This window comes from Drosophila novamexicana, unplaced genomic scaffold, assembly GCF_003285875.2.
Source record: "Drosophila novamexicana strain 15010-1031.04,08,12 unplaced genomic scaffold, DnovRS2.1 tig00000434-arrow-pilon, whole genome shotgun sequence".
Lineage (NCBI taxonomy): Eukaryota > Metazoa > Arthropoda > Insecta > Diptera > Drosophilidae > Drosophila > Drosophila novamexicana.
In genome coordinates this window covers 2,197,427-2,223,518 of record NW_020824802.1, presented here as the reverse complement: position 1 = coordinate 2,223,518, position 26,092 = coordinate 2,197,427, and the positions used below count along the sequence as shown (strand labels likewise).

Here is a 26,092-nt window from a genome sequence, read left to right as displayed (position 1 = left end):
ATTGACCTTTTCAGAATACACATGGTACAATAAGAAATACTGTAGAAAATTTCATAAAAATCGGTTAAGAAAAACCAAAGTTATATGCCACTGCGCAATTGAATGGGGCAGCAGCGTAAGCAATTTCTGTATACATGTAAATAATTATTTTAATAAGAAGTCCTCACGGATTTTCGTTATAAGACTTTAATTTTGATTATTTGATTATTTAAGAAACACAAAATAAACTAATTAATTATGGTTTATAAAACACTAAGCCGATATGCCGTAGTGAGTGAGTTAATTTATGCGCGAAGCCGCTGCGCCGATGTGCCTCAGCAAAAACCGAGTTAAAACTAAACTTATAAGAGATTGATCAAAATTACCTACCTAACGCCCGCTAGAATGCTTAGCTTGCGCCTCGTGCGCTGCCGTCGCGCAAGAACATCCGGCCCAGAGCTGTCAGCATCTGTGGCTGGTGTTATATTGCATTTTGCTGACCCTTGTTAACTCGTAAGAATATCCGGCCCAGTGCCTCTCTTAACTGCTCCCCTTTTAAGTTAAGGCCGCCCTCGGCCGCTCACATCTCGGCGATCACCTTCTTAATCTCCTTGGCCGATGTCATGTTTTTTGTGAACCGACTGTAGGTGACTCCGATGCAAATTATGGTGCAACACACAGCACCCAACAAGAAGGCTATTACCACTCTGTCGACGCTTCCAATTTCGTCCTTCACTTCCTTGATGATCTCCAGGTTGGGTTCATTCAAGCGATGAAGGTAATGGAGACTCAGCACTTCTTGTAGGCCGGTGAAGGGGAGTTGCCGTGATGCCGGGAAACTAACTCTGGACGTTGTTGCGATTTAAGTACTTAGTTTCGTTGATCAGAGCCCAATTATTGAACGTGATTAAATTCGTTCCGTGGACCCAAGTCTCAGTACCGTTGTGAGTGCAAACTTTAGCAGGCCGGTTATTGATGATCAGAATTCCGTCATCGACCCATGTGATCGGGTCTAAGTGACTCGGCTGCATATGGCAGTTGCCAAGCCACCAGCATGCAGCTCTCTGGCACAAGAGCTGGTCGGTGAAAGTTGACAAAAGGTTCCTCCCGGGATGGAAGTGCAATTCTTAAGGGCAAGCACTTGATCTCCGCACTCAGCTATAATGTTATCGTCAATTTGTTGCACAGCATTCTCATGTGCAACTGGATACAGCATCACCTTTCTGCAAGCCATTTTGATTTTCGGGAACTTAATGATAAAGTGAAGGACATTAACAGATTGTTATACTTTCACGGACGCAACGGACATAAGGTCAGCTATTGAAGTACCTGTGGGTTCATCGACCCAAACAGATTTCAAATCTGCGTGATCTAATATATTTGGGCTTATGATATTAATTTTTGCAAGGGTAACAGCGAGCATCAAGTTCTGCATTTCCATCAGCAACATTCTATTCCGAGCTAAAAGAGTTTCGTATAAATGCTCGGAATCTATCTGATTCTTTTTTGCAGCTTTTAGTAATGTGTTGGCACTTGTAGTGAGTTGATTGATTTGTTCCTGAACTTTTGTGTTGATAGCTACCTGTCTGTTGTTAGAGTTCACCAACTGTAATTCAGTGAATTTGATCTTCTGGAAGTCACTGGCGTCAGGTGTTCCCGCAACTACTTTGAGGGCTGTGCCCCAAGAAATCTAAACTTCTTGCCACCCTGTGGTGCCCGCCACGAGCTTCTAACAGATCTCTGAGGTGGGACGCATCTACGTTTAGAAGCTTTCTCATGTGTGACTGCAGAAACATTTCACATAGCTCAATTGTTTCGTTTACCATTTTCTCGTACTCGAAATGTTTGCTGTGTGCCTGACAAAATTGAATTCCTCCCAGACCAGAACTTGACCCTCAGCAATGGGAATATACTTGGCGTGTGAGTAATTAGTCACACGCGCTGCAGCACTTGCCAAAAATAGAAACAGCCGAAACCCGAACCTGCGGAAGACACACAAAAGGGACCAAACTATTACTACGTGTCTTCCTAAAGGTAATGCCAAGTGTCATAAATATTAAAACTTAAAGGTGAAGCCTAGTGGCTCAAATGTTGAAACTTATAGTTAAATTTAAGATGCATAGAACAGATATTTTATTTCAGCTCTCGCCCTACTTAAGGTTGCCCTTATGGACCACCCTTCCTCCAAAGAGAACGGTCGTGCCAAGGTCTGCCTCTACGATCCGTTCTTCACATAAGGGCCTAAGTTTATTGCCAAGCCTGCGGTTTTTTTTTACTAGTACTTTTTCGCCATCTTCAAAGACTCTATTCTGTCGCTGGTCGTTCAGCCTAGCCCGGAGCGCATCTTGCGCACTCCTTAACTTAATTTGGGCTGTGCGATCAGTGAAGCTCACTTCATGACGCCTCTTGTCCCCGAAAAGAATGAAGTTGCGTTTGGTCGGGACGCGTGCCTCTTCAATGACAATTTGATTTTGGAAACAAATAAGTGGCTTTTCGGTTGATTCAATTGTATAGGTCGAGGACAGCTCGCTGTGGACTGTGGCTGCAACTAAATTCCCTTGCCTGGCTTATAAAATATTCGCGCATTCGTTTCCTCAATGCGCGCCTTCCATCTTTTAATTTTGGCGTTCGGGTTTGAATCAGAAACAGCAAAAGTTAACGGTTGGTGGTCGTGAAAATGTTAATGTCCTTTACCCCATATAGGTAGTGACGTAGCTTGCTAAGGGCCCAAAGTATAGCCAAAAGTTCCCGCTCGTTGGTGGCGTAGCTCACCTCCGGGGGTTTCAAGGTTCTGGAAATCATTGAGATGACTGAAGCTCAGAGAATTCTACCGGGATGTTTCGCGATCTATGTTTACTTACTGACCCATTCTCGCCCTTTCGAAGATCAGAAATGGGTTTTGCTATTGAGGCAAAGTCTTTGATGAAACACCTATAGTAACTTGCCAGTCCTAAAAATGATCTGATCTTGAATATATTCTTTGGTTCCGGGAACTCCTGAATCACTTTGACTTTTTCAGGGTCCGTTGTAGCTCCATTACTGGTTACCACGAAGATTTGCCAAATTGGTTTTAGGTCCAATGTCGAAAAGTATTTAGCTTTGCCAAGATTCCCCAAAATCATTGGTATGTTAGGCATAGGGTATCTGTCTGCGATGGTTTTCTCGTTAAGTTTGCGAAAATCCATTCCGAGGCGCATATTATTGTTACCAAACTCGTCCGTCCCCTTCTTGTCCACCACCCAAGTGCGGTGGTTGTAGGGGGAAACAGAATTTTTTATGATACCGTTCTTCAGAAGGCTTTGAATCTCTTTATTAACGAATTCCGCTGCTCCCATGGGATAGGGGTAGAGTCGGACATAAACTGTTTGTTCATCAGTGGCCCTGACAGTGGCCACCACTGATGTTTTATAGAGAAGTGCTTCTTCCGGATCCGCGAAGGCCCTATGTTTGCTTTTTAGCATTTTTAAGAATGCATCTTTTACAGCATCGGGCGCGTCGGCGCAGTCAACATTGGTAAAGTTAACATCCGCGCACCTGTGAAATTCGATTTGTTAAGCGCCACATTTGAGTTGGCCAGAAGACAAAGCGACACTCCTGCTTGCGTGAGCAAGTCGAGCCGCACAATTTCATCAAATGTGGACAGGTCTGGGAGTAAGAAAAATGTGGCAGTTTTGCCGAACAGAGATATAAGGCACTTATGGATTATCTTTGTGGTGCCGTGTATAGAATGGGTGGAGAAGGAAAAATTTACTGGGCACACACATTTATAGATTTTTATGTGGCCTGATATAATTCTTGGAAGCGCCCATGTCGATGAGAAATCTCATCTGGATCCCTGCTACTTTCCTACTGATGTAGGGCAGCAGGGAGCTTCCCTTAAAAAATTTAGAGTGTCTGAGTCATACCCGCTACCATTGTAGTCGGCAATTTGCTGTTCTGCTGCTACTGCAGAGCTAGCATACGAACCTGAATCGTGATCAGGTTCATGACCTGTGTGATTGACTCTCTGCCTTCTCTGTCCGCTTAAACGCCCAGACGTGGCCGTTGTTTTGTAGGCTTGAGGAGCGCTAGAGTTAACGCAGGCCTGTGCTTGCGATGGTTGTAGAATTTTTGACACATTGTGATCCTGTGACCCGCCACCTTTGTTCCACCTGCCACTCTGTTCCTCAAATTGACTTTGTTGCTCTTTCTGTTGTTTAGTGAAGTGAGGATTTTTGGAACCGCTGGAGTTGCGGATACCCCTGCTGTTGACCCCTATTTTGCTGACGGACCTGCGGCCTCGGGGTCACTTTTCGTTCCCTATCTTCTTGTCCTTTAGCGAAGCTAACGGCAAAGGCGTACCTCTCATGGTTTGCCTCTACCTCTTGCGCTAGAGCTAGGGCCGACGGTAAGTCCTTAGGCTTTGCCGCGAACAGGACATCCGTCAGACTACGCTTTAGACCTGGGACAAAAACACGCAACGCATCATCGGTCTGCCTGTTAATTCTTGTATCCGAGCGTTTAAGGAAGCCCTCAGTTCTGCATGTCTTTTCTTCAATACTGCGCTCTGTGCTATTAAGGCGGAGGCCACTGCGGCCTGCACCAAAGCCCTAAGTTGCTCAGGCTCCATTCCTATTTTACACCTGTTGTCAGCAATTTTTTGCGGGATGGCTTCCCTATCTAAGGTGGTGGAGTCGTCTGCCTCAGATCACCTCGCAGAGCGGTCTCTGGACATGAGAAACACGCGGTTAATGGACTATACTGTCAACAATAATAACAACACAATTTCAAGGGCAAATCAACAACAGTAAATTAAATGAATGCTGACTGAGGAGAGTTTATCGAAAATTGCTGTTGGATGCAAAATTGTGTTACTCAAAGTAAGTTGGGAACACAATTACTGCAATTTTAATATTTCTCACTTATGTATTTTTGGATTTTATTTTAAAAAATCACGCAAATTGAAAAAAGTTTGTGCCAAATGATGGCTCACTTACATTTTCTTTGATCCTAGAAGGGTTGTATGCTCTACGTCTAAAACTACTGCTTCCAACGCTGCAGTCGCGAATGTTTTTTATGATCCCTCGCTGAAGTCTATGGGCGCGCTGGTTGCTGACAAATCGCTGCCCAAAGAGCTCCAGCGGCTTCGGTGTACCAAATGGCTTTTTGTTGGGCTTGTGCCGCGGACGTAAATTGATGTAGGTCAGGCACAGCTTTTATTGTTTGCACCGGTAGGTTGGGTATTGCTTTTACACAGCGCGAAGTGTCTTGTACTGGTAGACTAGCTCCTTACACTGCACAGCACACTAAATAATTATAGAACAAAATGGTCCGAAAAACGTTGGGCGCCATTTAATATTTATAAAAGAAGTCCTCGCGGATTTTCTTTATAAGACTTAATTTTTGATTATTTAAGAAACACAAAATTAATTAATTACTTATGGTTTATAAAACACTAGGCTGATACGCCGTAGTGAGTGAATTAATTTATGACCGAAGTCGCTGGGCCGATGTGCCTCAGTAAAAGCCGAGTTAAAACTAAAATTATAAGAGATTGATCAAAATTACCTACCTGACGGCCGCTAGAATGCTTCGCTTGCGCCTCGTGCGCTGCCGTCGTGCAAGAACATCCGGCCCAGAGCTGTCAGCATCTGTGGCTGGTGTTATATTGCATTTTGCTGACCCCTGTTAACTCGTAAGAACATCCGGCCCAGTGCTTTATCAGCATTTGGAGCTGGTGTCGTTGGCCTCTGATGTTGGAATAAGAGGGTTTAGGGAGCTCCCAACTAGAACCTCTTACTTGTTTTCTTTTTTTTGGCTGGTGTGGCTGTTGAGTAGAATCGGCAGCAAGTAATGCGGTCAGGTGCGTATTCGAGCCTTGCTAAGGGAACATTCTTTGTTTAATTTATCTTTATTACTTCAAACTTTTGCGTAGCGCGAGCTGCTTTGGAACTAGAGGGTTCAGGAGCTCCCGACTAGAACCTCTTACTTGTTTTTTATTTATCTTTATTGCTGCAAGCAAACGCGTAGCGTGAGCTCCATTTGGTGTTGGAATAAGAGGGTTCAGGGTATTCCCTAGTCAGGAGATTCCAACTAGAACCTTCAACTTGTTGAATTTGGTTCCTATAAGTTCATAAACCAAGTTAGTGGCCTATGATCCGTAACGATTTTTTATTTTTGTCCCTAAAGATAAGGCCGAAAGCCTTGGGACAAGACTGCCCCAATGGCGAAATTACTAGCGTCCGTAGTTAGTATAAAAGTTTTGCTGAAATCAGTATATTGAAGGATTGGGTCGTTGCATAGCAGAGTGTTGCAAGTTTAAACTGCCTTACTATATTCCTTATCTATTTTAACTGTGGCTTTGCCTTCTAGTTGTTGTGTCAAGGGTTAAGTGACTTCTGCGAAATCTTTTATGTACTTGTCTTCTGATTCTTGGCATAGGGAATGTTTTAATGGCATTTCTTGCCCTCCTATTGCCGAACAGGCTGATGGTATCCACTTGCTAAATCGAAAACCATAAAGTATTTGGCTCTACCTATCCTGTCTAGGACGTTGTTGGCGTTTTGCATCGCATAATTATTATTAATGGTCTTTTCGATTAGTTTTCTGTAATCGATCACTGATCTCCATTTTAATTCCCTGAACCCATTACAAATTGATAAAAAGGGAATTGGCGCGCACTGAGCGGTACGAGGTTGAATTACTTTGACCTAGCGATTTTGATATAAAGCGTTCGGGCCGGTTGTAATGCATAAATAATTGATTAAGTCTTTTGTAGCAATGTTTAGTTCATTTGTTGCATTTTCTCTTATTCAGCGGCTCATTCGATTTCTATAACTTTTTGACATAATCGGGTTATGTGGCCAGAATTATACGGACAATTTTAAATAAAACTTATGTAATAGTTGTAAAATGCAACAAATCTTTTAGAGCTAAAAAGTCCGAGGGGGGTGTGTATATCTAAATACCATAGTATTTTTTGTCATCTTGTAAAATACATTTCTCAGTATACTTGTGATCTAGCAAAGTCACATATTGCATAAAAAACTTGAATTTTATGAATATTCCAATCGCGTGAAATGATAGATAATTTAATAATTCAATAATTTTTATCAAGTTCAATCTGGTAGAATCCCGGCATTTTAAGGGACCATGTAAGCACGGTCTGCCGATGTTAGAACAAAGCTGGGCAAAATTGACTCGCTTTTTGGCCGCTAAAGAGCACTTAGGCACTCTTTATAGTCTATGTAAACAGTCTTCAACTTAAGGCATGTTCGTTTGTTCGTTAAGAGCATCGATTCAGAATTGTCTTCATTTGATACAATTAATTAAATCCCGATGAGCCCGCAACTTAATGCAGTTAAGAGACTTTTGGGAGGTAGCATACTTCCTACATCTAGGGTATTGAAGAAGGCATCGTACTCGACCTGGGCCAAGATCAGGTTGAGCGGGACTTCAGGCGAGAAGCTTTTCTACGTAAGTTAACTAAATGAAGTTGTCAGTGACTGGGCTTACGATGAACCAACTGAAATAATCGTATATCTGACTTAGATTAACACAGGTAGCGATGATGAAAGGCCTTATTTACAATGTTATACAATTTATTAATAATTCTAAAAATAAACAATTATATAAATATAAACGCAACCGGAAAAATTATGAAATAAGCTAACAACAAATTCCACTAGACCAAACACCTAATTACCTAACCATCGGCTCTAATTTAACAGACATTTACTTCTCGAACTAACCAATCAAGCTGCACCACAAATGCCAGTCATCTGTTAGCTTTTGTCCACTGACCACATTTCTTACACATATTTGAAATTCATATTTTTGCAAAATGTGTAAAATGCGGCCTATTCGTTTCCCCATAGTAAAACACATTTTCATGTGTAAATTCGCCCCGAACAGATCGTGGTTTTTGCGATGATTTATCGAGTTTGTTTTTATCGAATTTGTGAAAAATGTGAAAGTATCATTGCTATAAAAAGCTGATATAGCAACGAAGACAAACGACAAATTTAAATTATAATTTGAAATTTGAATAATCCCACAGTTTTTACATTTAAAGATGGCCAAATCCCGCAAAAAGTCCATTAAAAAAGTCCTTACTTCTAGATCACATTATTTGAATTTTGGAAAGAAAACTTTGCTGCGCTTAAGCAAATTAAAGCAACTCGATCGACTCACATGTTACCGACACCCGATGGAACACCAATATGTAAAACTTGAAAATGTGAAAAATGAAAAGTTCAAACATTTTCGGCTTTAAGCCTCAGACAGATAGGCGAAAAATCAGGAGGAAATACATATTTAAGGAATGTAAAGATACAGGGTCCAATGTGTCTGAAAATATATCAGCAGGAAGAAAATTATATAACTTAGAAGGGGTACGAACAGCTACAATTAATTTCCCAAGTGCAACAGTACTATTGAATAATAAAAGACTGTAAATTTCGGAAAGAAACAGAATCTATAATATATACTTTTAAAACAATACACAAAAGAACAAGTAAGGGGTTCTAGTCGGGAGCTCCCGACTAGGGGATACCCTGAACCCTCTTCTTCCAACATCAAATGAATATATATATTCTATTTTAGAAGCTATATATCAAGTTTGGTGACTCTAGCTCTTATCATTGACCAAAATTGCCCAAAAAAACAGGATATCGATATCGATTTTTATCGATTGCTTAGAAACGGAGTAAGTTATCGATTATCGAAAACAAACTCGATCTGCGCGGGGACTAGAAGCATCTACATCTAAAATTTCAAGTCTCTAGTTCTTATAGGTTCTGAGATCCTTGCGTTCATACATACGGACGGACGGACGGACGGACAGACAGACGGACATGGCTAGATCGACTCGGCTATTGATGCTGATCAAGAATATATTTACTTTATGGGGTCGGAGATGCTTCATTCTTCCTGGTACATACATTTGGATTTTGCACAAATACAATATACCCTTATACCCATTTTTAATGGGTTCAGGGTAAAAAAAAGATCACGTAAGAAATGAAATTATTAAATCAAATATTCTCACGAACACGAAATTATTTCTTATTAATATAAAATTAAGCATTGTTGCCCCAGTAAAAGCTATTCTTTACATATCCATGCGCATTCGAGGATACACTTCGACGAAAGTATGGGAAGTAAATTAGTATTAAAAGTTAAAAGCAGCAATAAAAACAAGATAGAATGCGCTTGTCGGGAACCTTTCTGAAAATTTTTTTTTCAAAAGCAGATGGTTGCTCAATCCTTTTTGTACTATTTAGCGGGTAAAGGGATATTCTAGCATTATCTCTGTATATAAAACTGTTTGTCCTGACTGAAGCTAAAATTGTCACTGTAGTTACCTTATGGGATGAAGGGGATGTTAAGACAAGCTTTCTGGAATTCCCTCTACAAGTGTGGAAAAATCCAGAAGAGCTTTTGTATGAAGCTTTTTGGTTTACCTTTCGATCAGCCTCAAACTCATTTTCAAGGATCTGCGTTCAAATTTATTTGAGGGATGCTTCGCACTTTTTAGAAAATCCATTCCTCCATTGTGTAAATGGGGGTCAAAGATTTGGTGGGTGACGTTTCGCCTCAAATATATTTCCATAAAAAATTATTTTAGGCGGGTTTCACATTTTTCGCAAAATTCAAACTTTTTCGAGGGAAAGTGCATTTTAAAGATTTTTTTGGTGAAGTTTTAATTTTGCCCGATTTGCTTCAACATTTTTTTTAAAGCTCTACTTAAGAATATAATGAATACCTGTTTCAGCGATTTAGGAAATTCCACCCGCAACAGTGGTAAACTGACGGAAAACGTTAATATGAAAGTAGTTTGTTAACCGTCCGATCAGTTTTAAAATTATTTTTAAAGATTTTTGAGAACATTTATTTTAAACGTGCCACGAGCAAGGCCGGGTTATACCCGCTAATTAAGAATAAATTAATCAATTAAGAGTGCGCTAGTCGGGAGTTTCAGACTAAGGGATACCGTGAACCTTCTACCAAAACCAGATGTGCATCGCACAACTCGCTCACTTTCTCGAGAACAACACTTTCTAACTTATTTAACGGGTAAAGGGATATCCTCCGTTAAGTAAAGCTCTCTTTATTTGTTTAAAAACTGCATTATAAAAAACCAACATCGATGGGTCTCTTTTGATTTACAGCAATTTAAAAAGTAAAATGATCTAATCGGGAGTTCCCGAATATTCATAATTAATAAAAAAAAAAAAAAAAACAAATTAAAACAGCAGCACATAGGGACAGCACATCAAAAAAATACAACCGTAATTGCAATGCTGTTGGTAGTATTTAACTAAGACGCGCATAAATTCTGGCAATTTGCGCTACTTGCCGCAAACTCGTAGGAATAATATATTTTCGTGTAGTTCGGGTCTACCGGTGCACCTTTAACGCTTTTGCTGCCTCTTTAGGATGGGACTCATATCAAATCGTGAAAACACCAATTCGTAAGACGAACAAATTTAATATGAGGATGTCATTGGCGCGTACCGAGCGGTACGGCGTTGCATTAAGTTGACCTAGCGATTTACCTGGTGCAAAATGGTTGACGATTTTTTTAGTAGACTTAACTTGGCGACAAGAGGTTCTAATCGGAAGCTCCAAAACAGGGAATACCCCGAACCCTCTTAGTCCAACACCAAATACAGCTCGCGCAACGCGCTCGTTTGAAGTAATAAAGATAAATTGAAAAAAGTAATAAAACTGACTTCTTGGCATTAACTTACAAAACTAATAACCTTATAATTGAGAAGTTGCATTATTTTTAATTGTGCACAATGTATGTAACAGGCAGAAGGAAGCATATCTCCGACCCCTCAAAATATATATATATTCTTGATCAGCATCAATAGCCGAGTCGATCTAGCCATGTCCATCTGTCCGTCCGTTCGTATGTAAGGATCTTAGAAACTATAAGGCTAGAGACTTGAAATTGTCGTAATAAAGATAAATTAAAAATAAAAATAAGTTTCCTTCGCAGGGTTCGCGCTCGCAACTAACCGCACTACTTGCCGCCGTCTCTACTGAACAGCCACTCCAGCCAAAAACAAAAAAAAAATAATAGTTTCCTCTGTAGGGCTCGCGCGCGTATGTATATAACAGGCAAAAGGAAGCATCTCCGCCCATAAAGTATATATATTATTGATCAGCATCAATAGCCGAATCGATCTAGCCATGTCTGTCCTTCTGTCTGTCCGTCCGTCCGTCCGTATGTATGAACGCAAGGATATCAGAACCTATAATGGCAAGAGACTTGAAATGCTGTAGCTGTAGGTGTAAATCGAGTTTGTTTTCGTTAATCGTTAGCTTACTCCAAGCAATCGATATCAAGTGAAAATAAAAAATTGAAATATATTTTTTTAAATAACTGAAAAAAGTAAAGGGAAGGAAAAGTGAAGATCGCTAAAGGATAATTAATTCCCAGATCTAACGCACAATCGCGACCGAAATTGTTGTCGGTGTGTAACAAACGTTTTCTCGAATCCGTATCCGTATAAAAACCTTCGGGTTACTAGAAGTCTATTAACATTGACCCTTTGAGCAATAAAGCTGGTTAATAACGACTGGCTTTGCATATCTTTTGGGGGCCTTTTCAAGAAGACATACACACAAAAACAAAAACATTAAGACAATAATCAATCACAAACTAAGTATAAGCTAAATTAAATGTACAAAGTGCAAAAACAAAGTGCAAAGAAATAAAAGTGCAAACTCAAGGAACTGCAAAGATCAAAAACTACAAACTCAAAACTATTTAAAAACAAGTAAGAGGTTCTAGTCGGGAGCTCCCGGCTAGGGGATACCCTGAACCCTCTTCTTCCAACATCAAATGCATATATATATTCTATTTTAGAAGCTATATGTCAAGTTTGGTGACTCTAGCTCTTATTATTTACCAAAATTGCCCAAAAAACAGTATATCGATATCGGTTTTTATCGATTGCTTGGAAAGGGAGTAACTTATCGATTATCGGAAACAAACTCGATCTGCGCGGGAACTAGGAGCACTTCCATCTACAATTTTAAGTCTGAAAGCCTGAAAGAATCTAACATGAAATTACAACGATGGAAAATCAAGCTAAATGAGTTTGATTTCCAAATTAAATACGTCCCAGGAAAAGAAAATTATGTGGCAGAAGCTCTGTCCAGAATCCAATTAAACGAAAATTTCTTAGGCGAAGATACCATTAGCACAAGAGCAAAAATACATAGTGCTCAAGAGGATAACAGTAACCATTTACAAATCACAGAAAGACCCCTTAATTACTATAATCGACAAATAGAATTTAAAAAAAAAGGAACCGAGAACGAAACAAAAGTTACAAACTACTAACGCGCATGCCAAAGAATTAATAAAAGAATTCTTATGCACAAAGAAAAGTGTGCTTTCCTTCCACAACGAAGCAGATTTTCCCATTTTTCACGAAGCATACTTAGAAATAATAAGCCCGAATAATTCAACAAATGCAATGAAAACTACTAAAAAATTAATAGATCTTCAAACATTCGCAGAATTCAAAGAAGTAATATTAAAACAAGTAAGAGGTTCTAGTCGGGGCTCCCGACGAAGGGATACCCTGAACCCTCTTCTTCCAACATCAAATGCATATATATATTCTATTTTAAAAGCTATATGTCAAGTTTGGTGACTCTAGCTCTTATTATCTACCAAAATTGCCCAAAAAACAGGATATCGATATCGATTTTTTTCGATTGCTTAAAAAATGAGCAAATTATCGATTATCGGAAACAAACTCGATCTGCGCGGGAACTAGGAGCATCTAGATCTAAAAGTCTCTAGCTCTTATAGGTTCTGAGATCCTTGCGTTTATACATACGGACGGACGGGCGGACGGACGGACGGACGGACGGACGAACAGACAGACGGAGATGCTTCCTTCTGCCTGTTACAAACATTTGGATTTTGCACAAATTCAATATACCCTTACACCCATTTTTAATGGGTTCAGGGTATAAAAACCATCAATTGATTCAGAAACAAACTATTTCCCAGATTATCAAAATTTAATTCAATATCTAATAAACAAATGTGAGATTTGCAACATCGCAAAAACAGAACACAGGGATACAAAACTAACTTTCGTAATAACTCCGGAAATCGCTAATATCCGAGAGTAATATGTAATGGATTTTTACATAGAAGGACATAATCAATTTTTATCTTGCATTGATATCTTTTCAAAATTTGCATCATTAATAGAAATAAAAACAAGTAAGTGGTTCTAGTCAGGAGCTCCCGACTAGGGGATACCCTGAACGCTCTTCTTCCAACATCAAATGCATATATATATTCTATTTAATAAGCTATATGTCAAGTTTGGTGACTCTAGCTCTAATAATTTACCAAAATTGCCCAAAAAACAGGATATCGATATCGATTTTTATCGATTGCTTGGAAACGGAGTAAGTTATCGATTATCTGAAACAAACTCGATCTGCGCAGGCACTAGGAGCACCTTCATTTAAAAGTCTCTAGCTCTTATAGGTTCTGAGATCCTTGCGTTCATACATACGGAGGGATGGGCGGACGGACGGACGGACGGACGGACTGACGGACGGACCGACGGACGAACAGACAGACGGAGATGCTTCCTTCTGCCCGTTACATACATTTGGATTTTGAACAAATACAATATGCCCTTATACCCATTTTTAATGGGTTAAGGGTATAAAAAAAAAGACGACTAATTAAAGCAGATATACCAATTTAATAACCTAATACAAATCGAATGCCTAGTAGACAAATTAAACAGAGAAATAAACGGTTTAAAAATAGCCAAACGCAGCAAAAGAAGTTTAGTAACATAGTAGGAACAGTATATAAATACTTATTTGGAACATTAGACCAAGAAGACAAAACAGAAATTGAACAAAAAATAAGCAGCTTAGCAGAAAACATGCGAATTAAATCACATAATAGAAGCTGTACACAAAGGAACAGAAATGATGAACGAACTAAATCAAGAGAAACAAAAAGGAAAGAAACTAGATGTCCTTTTATTTAACTTACAACACTTTACAGAATATATAGAAGACATTGAGATGGGAATGCAGCTCAGAAGATTAGGCATTTGTTGCATGTTAATTCTGAGAAATTGTTGAATATAAAAACTTCCACTTCGTTTAAATCAGATACAAACAAAATACTGATAATATCCCATATTCCTCGAGAAATAATAAAAAACCCGGTGTTCGAAATAATTCCATACCCAGATGATAATAATAACATTTTGACAGAAATAGCTCATGATAAATATTTTACCCAAGACAAAAAAGTCTATAGTAAAGAAACAAAAAAATTAATTAATAATGATTGTTTGACAGGAATTTTAAACTAAATAACATCAGAATGTAGTTATACTAAAACTTTGAATAATTTTCAAATCAACTATGTAGAACCAAAAATAATTATACCCATTCAAAATGGGTATAAGGGTATATTGTATTTGTGCAAACTCCAAATATATGTAACAGGCAGAAGAAAGCATCTCCGACCCCATAAAGTATATATATTCTTGATCAGCACTAATAGCCGAGTCGATCTAGCCATGTCCGTCTGTCTGTCTGTCTGTCCGTCCGTCCGTCCGTATGTATGAACGCAAGGATCTCAGAACTTATAAGAGTTAGAGACATGAAATTTTAGATGTAGGTGCTCCTAGTGTCTGCGCAGATGGAGTTTGTTTCCTATAATCGACAACTTACTCCATTTCCAATCAATCGGTAAAAATCGATATCGATATCCTGTTTTTTCGGCACCTTTGGTAAATAATAGGAGCTAGAGTCACCAAACTTTACATGTAGCTTCCAAAATAGAATATATATATTCATTTGAAGTTGGAAGAAGAGGGTTCAGGGTATCCCTTCGTCGGGACCTCCCGACTAGAACCTCTTACTTGTTTTAACTTGGAATTTACCAAAAACTATTTTAAACCACAATTGTATAAATGAAAAAATTGAAGGAAACAATTTAATAAAAATCTTTAATTGTTCACTGCAAATTAATGAAATTTAAATGTCAAACAATATGTTAGATTATACTCAAAGCATTTACGTAAGCAATGATGTTATTAAATTAGATCCACTTTCGTTTGCACAAACGAAAAAAATGATAAATGAACACACAAAATTTAACAATGTATTCCAGATAATTACAATAACCATATTTGTAATCATATTAATAAGTTTAACACTGTATTTAATATATATGTTCAAAAGCATACCTAAGAAATTAATTATAAAATATAAAAACCAAAAGTAGGAGAAACACCTACAATAATATATCACCAATTTTAAAAGAAGAAAATATTACACTATACCAAAACTTAAACACCTGAGGACAGGCACTTTTCTAATGGTTGGGGGAGTGACATATCCACAGTCGCACCCACCGTTTATCATTACTTAGCACACAAGAATAAGCACAAGTATAAACATTTCTAATATTGCAAACAAAGAGCCTGGTGATAACATCGACATTGGCCAAAATCAAACTGTCCCCCTTTGGTAGACATAAACAATTCGCCCTAAATATCACGCCACTGTCAATGTTCCCATCAGAGCACTATCCCAGGCATGAGCAGGCATAATTGCTGACGCAGCTCAAACTCCACTCAATTTTGACTCAAGCTCTCTCAAATTGAAGTTGCTAAGCGACCGCAAAAGTTAGATAAATAAGTTCATATTCGGGAAGGAAATCTGAATGTACTCAACAGAAGTAGCCGTTAATGAAAATAATAAATTGAAATATATTTTCTTAATGTAACTGAACGTGTAAAACTTAATTATATTATTAAGTATCTTTTATTTTATACCTATCGCTACCACCCGCTACTACCTCATAGCTATAAATCAAGTTAATAACTCAACTTCTATTGCCCACCAATTTAAGCCTCACTTTGACTTTTTGATAATGCCCAAATATTCTATGGCACAATGAGATGTACTGTAGAAAATGTCATCAATATCGCCTAAGAAACACAGACGTTATTAAAGAAAACGTGCATTGAGTTTCCTCGTATCAGTGGCAGCAAGCGCAAATTCAAAAAATTTCTGTATACATATACACACACACATACTTGCGCTTCTGCTTTGAAATCTATCAACATGCTGCAGCATTGCAATTGCGATTGTTTTGTTTTCTGTGCTGCTATTTGAATAGGTTTTTTTCTTCTCATTGTGACTCAATTATTGGTGTGTCTGTTGAGAAGAGGCAGTAGTAGGTGGTGCGGTCAGTCGCAAGTTCGAGACGTACCGGGGAAACTGTTATTTTTTTTTTGGCTGCTGTGGCGGTAGAGTAGAGTCGACAGCAAGTAATGCGGTCAGTTGCGAGTTCGAACCCTCCCAGGTGTTTTTTTTTTGTTAATATATTTTTATTACTTCAAACGAGCGCGTAGCGCGATCTGTATTTGGGGTTGGAATAAGAGGATTCAGGGTATTCCCTAGTCGGGTGGTCTCGACTAGAACCTCTTACTTGCTTCATACTAGATAGTTTAAAAGAGCTTGACGGGAGCATTAAACTCGATCATTTGAAAAAAGTCAATGCGAAAATAGGTAAGCAATGTTATCGGAAAAGTCCCTTGCGGACCCAAACGAAACCCTGCCTTACAATTTCAATAAAATAGTCACCATACGTACAGATGGATTTTCACAATACTAACAAATATGGGATGGTCACAATTATTTACAACTTTGGACTTAAAATCTGGCTTCCACTAAATAAAATTGGCGGAGAAAGACCCATAATAGATGGATTTTTCTGTCAACAACGTGAAATACGAATTTTGTAGGCTTCTCTTTGTGGAAGCCCCAAGCATATTCCAAAGAACTATCGTCGGTGTTATATATATATATAGGAAAAAATCTGGAACATTTGCTATGTCTACGTCGACGACGTAATCATTTATTTTTATTCGACAGTAAAGAAGACCACGTCAAAGACGTTGAATGGTTCTAAAAAACACTGGCAACCGAGTTTCCCAAGAAAAAACCAACTTTTTTAAAAAAAGTGTCTACTATTTGGGTTTCATCATATTTAGGGGTGGAAATCGGACATCACCTGAAAAATGGAAGACAATAAAAACATTTCAGATCTCTTTCACTTTACTCGACTCAGATCATTTCTGGGATTTTACAGCTACCATCGGTGCTTCATAAAAGATTTTGCAACAATCGCCCCTAACGGAGGTCCCAAAAGGTGATAGGGCAAAAATAACACTAATCACTCAAAGTAGCAATAACCAGCGCCCATGTCGTTCACATCCTATTGATCAATGGCTTAACTGTCTGGATTCATTAATTCCGAAAAAAAATTTGTCTAAAAAATTAGAAAAAGTTGATCTGTATATACTATACTAAGAAGCTACATAAGAAATATGCAATAATAAAAATTGATGACAGTGAAAACATTTCAGATTCATTCTACATTGTGCAAACTTATATTATATCTGGGATTGGCCAGTTACCATAGGTGCTTCATAAAAGGTTTTGCCGCAGTAGCCGGGCAAAGCTTCCATAAGGTGAAAACGGAAAAATTAACACCCTCATTACAATAATTTCACGATTATTACGTAATAATGAAACAAATTTAGCGACTAATGGACGGGAGCTCTTAACAATTTTATGGGCTTTAAGGGAGGCACAAACCTATTCAAATAAGAGGAACAAGCCTACTCTGTAAAAACGTTTCTAGTTTTCAAGGCAAAAGTAAGACACGTGATTCAGTTTTCTGATCAGGCTACGCTTCTTCAGCTACTACAAGACGTTGTGAACACTGACGTTGTAGTCGCAATACAGTGCGAGCTTCCAATCTTGGATTTTATATAACATAATCTTGTTTAAATGTTTTCGTCAACAACGATCAGTCACTGTGTCATATATGTGTTCGACCAAAATAAGCTATCTGAGGAACACAACAGGACAAATAATGCGAGATTGCTTCCACCAAAGAATGAGCCGTTTAGCAGTAGAAATCGCCGAGTACTGTAGAGTCTGCGCAAAGACCAAAAAACAGGAAGTTGGCGTTACTCCAATTCTGTCCTATGTTGGAAAAAATGTACACGTGGATGTATTTTCCACTGTTCGCAAATATTTTCACACGTCCATCGCCAGTCGCTTCACGGGCGATCATGGACGTAAAAGTTGCTGTGCTGCAACTCATAAGCCTGTAAGACATCACACTTGTATGAAAGAAGCCAACGGATGGGAGTTAACCTTAGATTCAATCATCATGGCAAGAATAGTAACCGATCGGAATATTATGTTATTTATTTAAAAAAAAAAAGAGTCGAAATCATGCAGTTTTTTAAAAGTATTTTGGAAAAAGGCGAAGGCTACAAGAAGCCCAGCAGAAAGCAATGAAACAAGAATACAAGAACAGGTCGAACAAATCACATCAGATAAGAAATGTGTGGGTGAAGTCCAATAACAGATTTCGAAAAAATAAGCCCCACTCTACAGCGAAGGGATTGTAGAGTCACATTTACGATTGTCCATAATTGTAGGAGGAATCGAAGACATAGTTTTCCATTTAATATTATGTTATATTTTTCTACTGGTAGCTAATCACGTGTAAACAGGGCCATTATAAATTCATAAAATATACAGATAGAAATTAACTCGTAAACAAAGTTTCAGCTTGAATTTACAAAAGTAAAGGAGCAGATAGGGCTCATTCGCTTGAAACAATATGGGCAAAAAAATCGGATTGCAAAAACAGACTTACCGAATTTCATATTTTTGAACAATTTTGCTAAAACGAACCTAATTGTCTCAGTTCTCGTGGACAATATTGATTTAAAAGAAATAGCTGAGTTTGCCGCCTCTCCTCTACGGTTCCGCACGTGTAATACGCCGCCGTCTTAGACCTATACGCCGGACCAAGCTGATAGCGAACCTGGAAGCAGGAATTCGGAAGGTCGAGGACGGCCTTGGCTTAACCAAGGGAGGAGTTAACGCCACCAAACCAACGTCTGCCGATCCCGCCAAGAGACCGAATACCGCTGATATTCGTTGACTTCGCATTACTGCCGGTCACACATGCGCGCGCTGAGTGACCATCCAGAAGTAGACACAAGGTGCTGGGTCAGCATTCTGCCGTTGCCGTTGCCGCGGTCTGAGGGCTTTGGAAAAGTTTTCTTTTAATTTTGTTTTTAGTTTGTAAGATTGAATTGAAGAGAGCACATCATGCCTATAATAAATATTATTACTGGTTTTGCTTTTTCGGTCATCATACGGTCGCACTAGTAGCGATCAACCAGAAAATGAACGTGTAACTTATTCAACAAATTTAACTAAAAATCCCCACTCTATCAGGTAGTTCGGTCGGAACGGATTCCACTCTGATTGGAAGGAGATCCTCTTTTATACCCTGAACCCATTGAAAATGGGAGCAAAGGATATAATGTATTTCCGACCCCACAAAGTTTTTATATTCTTTTATCAGCATCAATAGCCGAGTCGATCTAGTCACGTCCGCCTATCTGGCCGCTTGTCCGTCCGTCCGTCTGTCCGTATGTATTAAAGGATCTCAGAACCTTAAAGAGATAGAGATTTGAAATTTTAGCTGTAGGTCCTCCCAGTGCCTGCGCAGGTCGAGTTTATTTCTGATAATCGATCACTTACTCCGTTTCCAAACAAACGATAAAAATCGATATCGATATCCTGTTTTTTCAGCAAATTGGGTAAGTATAAAGAGCTAGCTTCACCAAACTTGATATGTTGCTTCTATTTATGCATTTTATACCTATCGCAACCTCCCAGCTATCACCGCAGAGCTATAAAGCATGTAATTAACCAAACTTATATTACCCACCAATTTAAGTCAAAATTTAAATGCAACTAACTTTTTGCGTGTATACACACACATTCATGCGCGACATATTCTTTTCTGTGCTGCTATTTTAATTCGTGATTATCTCAATAATACCTTTTTATTGGTTTGGCTGTTGGGTAGAGGCATTGCAATTGGTGCGGTCTGTCGCGTGTTCGAGCCCTACCGGGAAACTGTTTTTTTTTTTTTTTTTTGTTGGCTGCTGATTAGAATCGTCAGCTAGTAATGCGGTCAGTTGCGAGTTCGAACTCTGCAAAGGGAACATTTTTTTTACATTTACCTTTATTACTTCAAAGGAGCGCGTTGCGCGATCTGCCCTATACCCTAGCCGGGAGCTCCTGACTAGATTCCTAAATTGTTTTTTACATTTTTTATGAGTGCTAAAGCAAACGCGCTTAAAGCGCGAGCTGCATTTGGTGTTGGTAAAAGAAAGTTGTGGGAATCTTATAGTCGGGAGCTCCTGACTAGAGTCTTGTGGTGTGTATATGCCTTAAAAGAACACCCCATATACAAATATAAAGTATGCGGCACTTTGTCGCATACAATAGCAATTATACATTAAACAAGCCCAGAGCCACTTTATATATTGGCTCTGGCTCATATTACGCAGCGCAGTTCACTAGCCTCTTTAGCTGACCGTTTATGCTTACACTGCACTTCTCACGCTCCGTCTGAGCGCATTCCATGAGCAACATATATGCTCACTAACACAGGCATATGCAAGCTACTCACTCTCCCTCTCTTTGTAGCTGTTAACCAATAACAGCATAAGTATATACATGTATTCATAGCTAAGCGCAATATTTTTTACTTTGAATAAATGCATTCTCAAGAAACAAGTCAAGTAGCACTAACGTGCTTCTGTAAATTCATTATTAAATCCAAATATTACAGTCTCTTATTTTTATCGATTGCTTGGAAACGGGGCAAGTTATGATTATCGGCCAAGCCCGTACTTCGCGGGCACTATCAGGAAAAATGTCCAAAATTTAAATTTTCTAGCTCTATTAGGTTCTGAGATCCTTCTACCAATTTTCAATGGGTTCAGCGTATTCAAATTTGGCAGTTTGCGAGTGTTATTGAACAGACTGCAACATAATAATTATCTGATACATCTATCAAAATTAACTCCTAATCATTTTAATTATAGCACCTCCCAAGCAAGTTGTCATTCGTGACAGTGCTAATGTTGAACGTTCAACAGTTGTTGGCCCCTACAGCGAAGGCGACATTGTGGCATTAAAGTGTCAAGTTTTTGGAGGTAAGTTCTTTATCTCATAAGTTATGTTGTTGTATAAAAGTTAAGATCACATAATATAAATACATGGTGAATTTACCGCGGATTTATATTTCGAAACTCCATAACATTTATTACTTATAGTGAATGGTAGAGCTGCTAGGAAAGCAGGAACACGAAGTTAGCCAAATTTCCATGGGTTTTTTTAAACATACATATGTAGCTTGTCCAATGTATCAAAAACCAAATTTTCTTTAGACGGGTAACAATAAATATTTCAAGTCATTCCCTGAATACTACACGTTTGTGTTTAAATTTGCAATTATATATTCAACCGAAAAGTTGGTCCGCAATACAATTTTATTGATGAAAAAATAAAAATGAATTCGTTCCTGAGTAGCAAACGTCCATGATTCTTTATTTTCAAAGATTTTCATTGTTGCCTATCTAAACTCCGCTGAGAGAGAGGTTTATTAGATAGCCTTACACACGTACAACAACTATTTGGCGGGTCGCGGCATTGATACTCCTATTTATAGAAATGGTATAAAATGTTTCAAGAAAACAATTGTTAATAATTCAACTAACAATAAATACGAAATTATATTTTTCATAAACTTTGGATAAAATGTGTATATAAGGTTTGTGCTATTTGGTTACACCACTTATAAATAGTTAAAATACCCTATTTTGAGAAAGGGTGTCTTGCTGATCGAAAAATGAAAAATGATAAAAATATGCCGAGCTGCTTGAGAAGAAGAAGACATGAGTTTGCGAATTTTAGGCAAAGCAGTGCTAAGAAACCACAACAATGAGTTAGAAGGGTGCAAAAGCTAAGATAATAGGCTGTAGCCGTAAACTAAAAAAGGATAGTAAGGACAGAATTTGTGGTGTGCTTTTTATACCCTGAACCATTTAACCATTGAAAATGGCTAAAAAGGGTATAATGTATTTGCGCAAATGTATGTACCAGGCAGAAGGAAGCATCTCCGACCCCATAAAGTATATATATTCTTGATCAGCTGTCCGTATGTATGAACGCAAGGATAACACATATTAGAGCTAGAAACTTGAAATTCAGTAGTAGTACTAGTGCCTACGCACAATAACCGATCATCAAGATCGGTTAAGAAACACGTGTTTGCGGCACCAGCGCAAATTCGAAGAATATTTGTATACATGTACCCACACAAATTCATGCGCGTCTGCTTCGTATTCATCAACAGCATTATAATTGCGATTGTATTGTTTTCTGTGCTACTATTTTAAGTGTTTTTTTTTCTCACTAAGACTCAATTATTGGTGTGGCTGTTGAGTAGAGGGGGCGGCGAGTGGTGAGGCCTGTCGCTTGTTCGAGACCTACCGGGGAAACTATTTTTTTTTGTGCCTATTGTGGCTGTTGAGAAGATACGGCGACAAGTAGTGCGGTTAACTAATTTTTTTTTACATTTAACCTATTTACTACTAAAGCAAAAGAGCAAGTAGCGCGAGCTGAATTTGGTATTGGAAGAAGAGGGTTCAGGGTATCCCCTAGTCTGGAGTTCCTAACTAGAACTTCCTACTTGTTTTATCTTTATTACTACTGAAGCAAAAAAGCGTGTAGCGCGAGCTAAATGTGGTGTTGGAATAAGAGGGCTTAGGGTATCCTCTAGTCGGGAGCTCCTGATTAGAACCTCTTACTTGTTATACATTGAGCCCATAGAAAAGGATAAAAAGGTTATAATGTTTTTGAGAAAATGTATGTAACGGGCAGAAGGAAGCATCTCCGACCCCATTAAGTATATGTCGAAGCGGCCGTAGGGTCAAAAGTCTTCACACTTTGAGCAGCGAGTCCCGGCATCTTTGTTAGTGGTATTTGTTTCTCTTTTCTAAATTTCGCAGTACGCAATCACGTCCGTTCGCTCAGTCCATTTACTTCTGTCTGCCCACATCAATCCTTTGCCTCGCAACGCAACGAATAATAACGAAAACCAGCGGTAACCGCTTTTACTTCTTGCAACGCATCGAAAACCAGCCGTAACCGCTTTTGCTTCTTGCAACGCAACGAAAACCAGCCGTAGCCACTTTTCCTTCTTGCAACGCTTTCTTTGTGTCCTTACACGAATCAGCTGACAAAGAACTGCACGTACACCAACAACTCTATGCACGGGTCTCACTCAGTGAGATGAATTCACAGTTAGTCCTCTCACCGACTCTCAGTGATATAAGACATACAAGTCGACAATGACTTGTCAGCTTCGTCTAACTCTACATTTTGGTTAATACATTCTTCATATGTTTTGGGTTCAGTAACAACATTAATCAGCTTTACTTTATAAATGCAGAATCTGTTTGACTCGATCGTCACTCCGAAACCTTGACTTAAAATTTCCCTGCCTATCATAACATCGTGTTTTAAATACTTGTCCATAACGACATGGAATAACATTTCCAAAATAAAGTCATTAATGGTTACATTGGTCAAAATTTGCGTGGAGCTACATACAGAATCGTTTCCAATACCTTTAAGCATTACTACGTTAAAAAGTCTTTTTCCAGAGAATTTTCCAGCTGCGCTTTCCTTAATGAGTGAACATTCGGCTCCAGAGTCTAAACAAAAATCAACGAACTCACCAGAATGAACGAGCACACCTTTTGGTTCCATTACTGAACATATGTTCACTCTCTGTTCATATACCTGCAACTGTTGCTGTAATTCGCTTCGCGATTTGATGTTTGTGGCGCACACAACCTTTTTTAGTCTGCGCAAACACAACTGACACCAACAATTCCTCCAGCTCCATATTTTTCATTTTCGTCATTAACGAAGTGACGAGTCGGCTTGCATACGACGACATGCACTCTTCAGTCCCTGGGCGCCCGTCTAGCAGCTTAAGAAATGTTGCTGTGGTTGTCTCTATGCCGACAAATCTTTGCGTAAAAAGTTGCTGGAAGTCAACCGAAGTCATGCCAGGAAAACAGATTTGTGAAAGCCATTGCGATGCACTACCCTCCAAAGCTTTACTGAGGGCAATCACGAGCGCACAACCCTCAAGTTAATTTTCATTAAAAAATCATATCGGCCGTAACACTCCAAGCACATGTATCAGGACCGGTAGCTTCAGGGTTGTATTTTGGTAAAAACACCGTCTTTGACTCACGAGGCGCTGCGTAAGCCTGCACTGTTTGCAGCAACTCAAAAAAAATTCTATTTTGTTTACGCGATTAAATTTATTTTTTGTTGTGAACAAAACTCGCTGAATTTAGTGCTAGCAAAACACCTTCCCTTATCCACTTTTATGCGGTTTGGTACTCCAAACAAAGATACAGCTGATGTCACTGAATTTTTGCAATTTTCTGCATCAATTTAAAGCGTGTGAGTAAGATAGACAAATTTAGTAAAGGCGTCTACTTGGACAATAATATATTCCTTTTGATCAGACTTGCCGCTTAACTTCCCAGTTATGTCTGTATGGATAGTGTGCCAAGGTATATCGACTTTTGGTATTGGATGGAAACTAGCTTGAATTTTACCTGAGAACGACTTTGACCTTATGCAAGTAATGCTGTTTTCAACAAATTTTCAAATATATTTAGCCATGTGATCGAACCAGTAATAATCATAGGACTTGTCTAACGTCTTCTCCCATCCTAAGTGCTTAATTGACTCATGAATTTGACTTATTACAGACTATCTAAAAGCTCGAGGAACAATTGATAGAGACCGAGGCCAGAGAATTTTCTTTTAATTTTTTCACAATATTAAAAATATCAGAATCTTGAAGTTGTTCAGCCATAAGCCAATGGCTAGAAATTTCTGCCAAATTAATTCGTTTTTCAGGAGTTTTACAAGTTACCATAGTAGAATCGGCCGCAGGAAGATTTCTTGATTTCGTTTCCTTTCCCTATATTGAATATCAAATGTGAACGACTGTAAATAGGCCCACCACCTTTGTGTCCTGGGAGGTAGGTCACGTTTAGACTTTGATGCTTTAAGTGAGTTGCAATCAGTAAGTACAACAACATTTCTGCCTAACAAATAATGGCGAAAATGTTTTATTGCCATGACAACAGCAAGAATCACCAATTCATAAGAATGGTATCGTGACTCAGCGGGTGAACCAGCCTTACTATAATATTCAACCACATGGGACTTTTTGTGAATTTTATGTAACAAAATGGCACCATATCCACGAGCGATTGCATCGGTATGCAAGAGTGGCTTCTGTGTAAGAATAGAAATAACTTTTTCCCGTATTTTTTCATGTTCTGGCTTCCAACTAAATTCATTCTTTTCTGATGTTAAAAGATATAATGGTTTCATAAAACAAGAAAATCCTTTCATGAATTGACGAAAATAAGACGCTAGTCCAATGAATTGTCTTAAAGCAGAGACCGACTGAGGAGGTGGTAGGGCAGTCAACGCTGAAATTTTAAGCGAATTTTGGTCGAATTTCACCAGCACTCACTTCATATCCTTAATATCGAACAGATGACTTAAGAATAAAATACTTTTTACATTAAATGAAAATCCAGCTTTTATGAGAACGTCAAGAGTAATCTTTAACCTGCCCAAGGCCTCACTTTTCGTTGAAGCGTCTATCAGTACGTCATCCATATAGACAACCACAAATTTATTTGCAAGGTCTCCGAGGGCTTGCATCACTGTACGTTCTACAACTGAAGGCGCGCTTTTGAGACCAAACGGCATGCAAAAATATTCATACTGGCCATCTGGGGTGACAAAAGCTGTACACTCTATTGAATCTTCATGCAGAGGAATTTGATAATACCCGCTCGACATCACTAAACATGAAACTTTGCCCCGTTAAGTCTAGCTATTTGATCCGCTATAAGGGGCAATGGGTATTTATCAGAAACTGTGTTGGAATTTAATTCGCGATAATCAACACACAGACGAACCATCCACCATGGGAACCATCCTTTTTATTAACCAGCATTATGGGACTTGCATAAGGTGAGCAACTAGATTTTATGACATTACATTCTATCAGTTCAGTAATCTTGTCTCGCACCAATTC

General features: G+C 38.7%; 1 protein-coding gene across 1 annotated transcript in view; it reads left to right on the top strand.

Moving 5' to 3' along the window:
* Window positions 1–26,092, top strand: part of LOC115760380 (hemicentin-1) — a 697,894-nt gene that overhangs the window by 163,732 nt on the left and 508,070 nt on the right. The window contains exon 5 of the mRNA XM_030701676.1: window positions 20,985–21,095. Within this exon, the coding sequence (XP_030557536.1) occupies window positions 20,985–21,095 (111 nt within the window). The remainder of the gene's footprint in view (window positions 1–20,984; window positions 21,096–26,092) is intronic.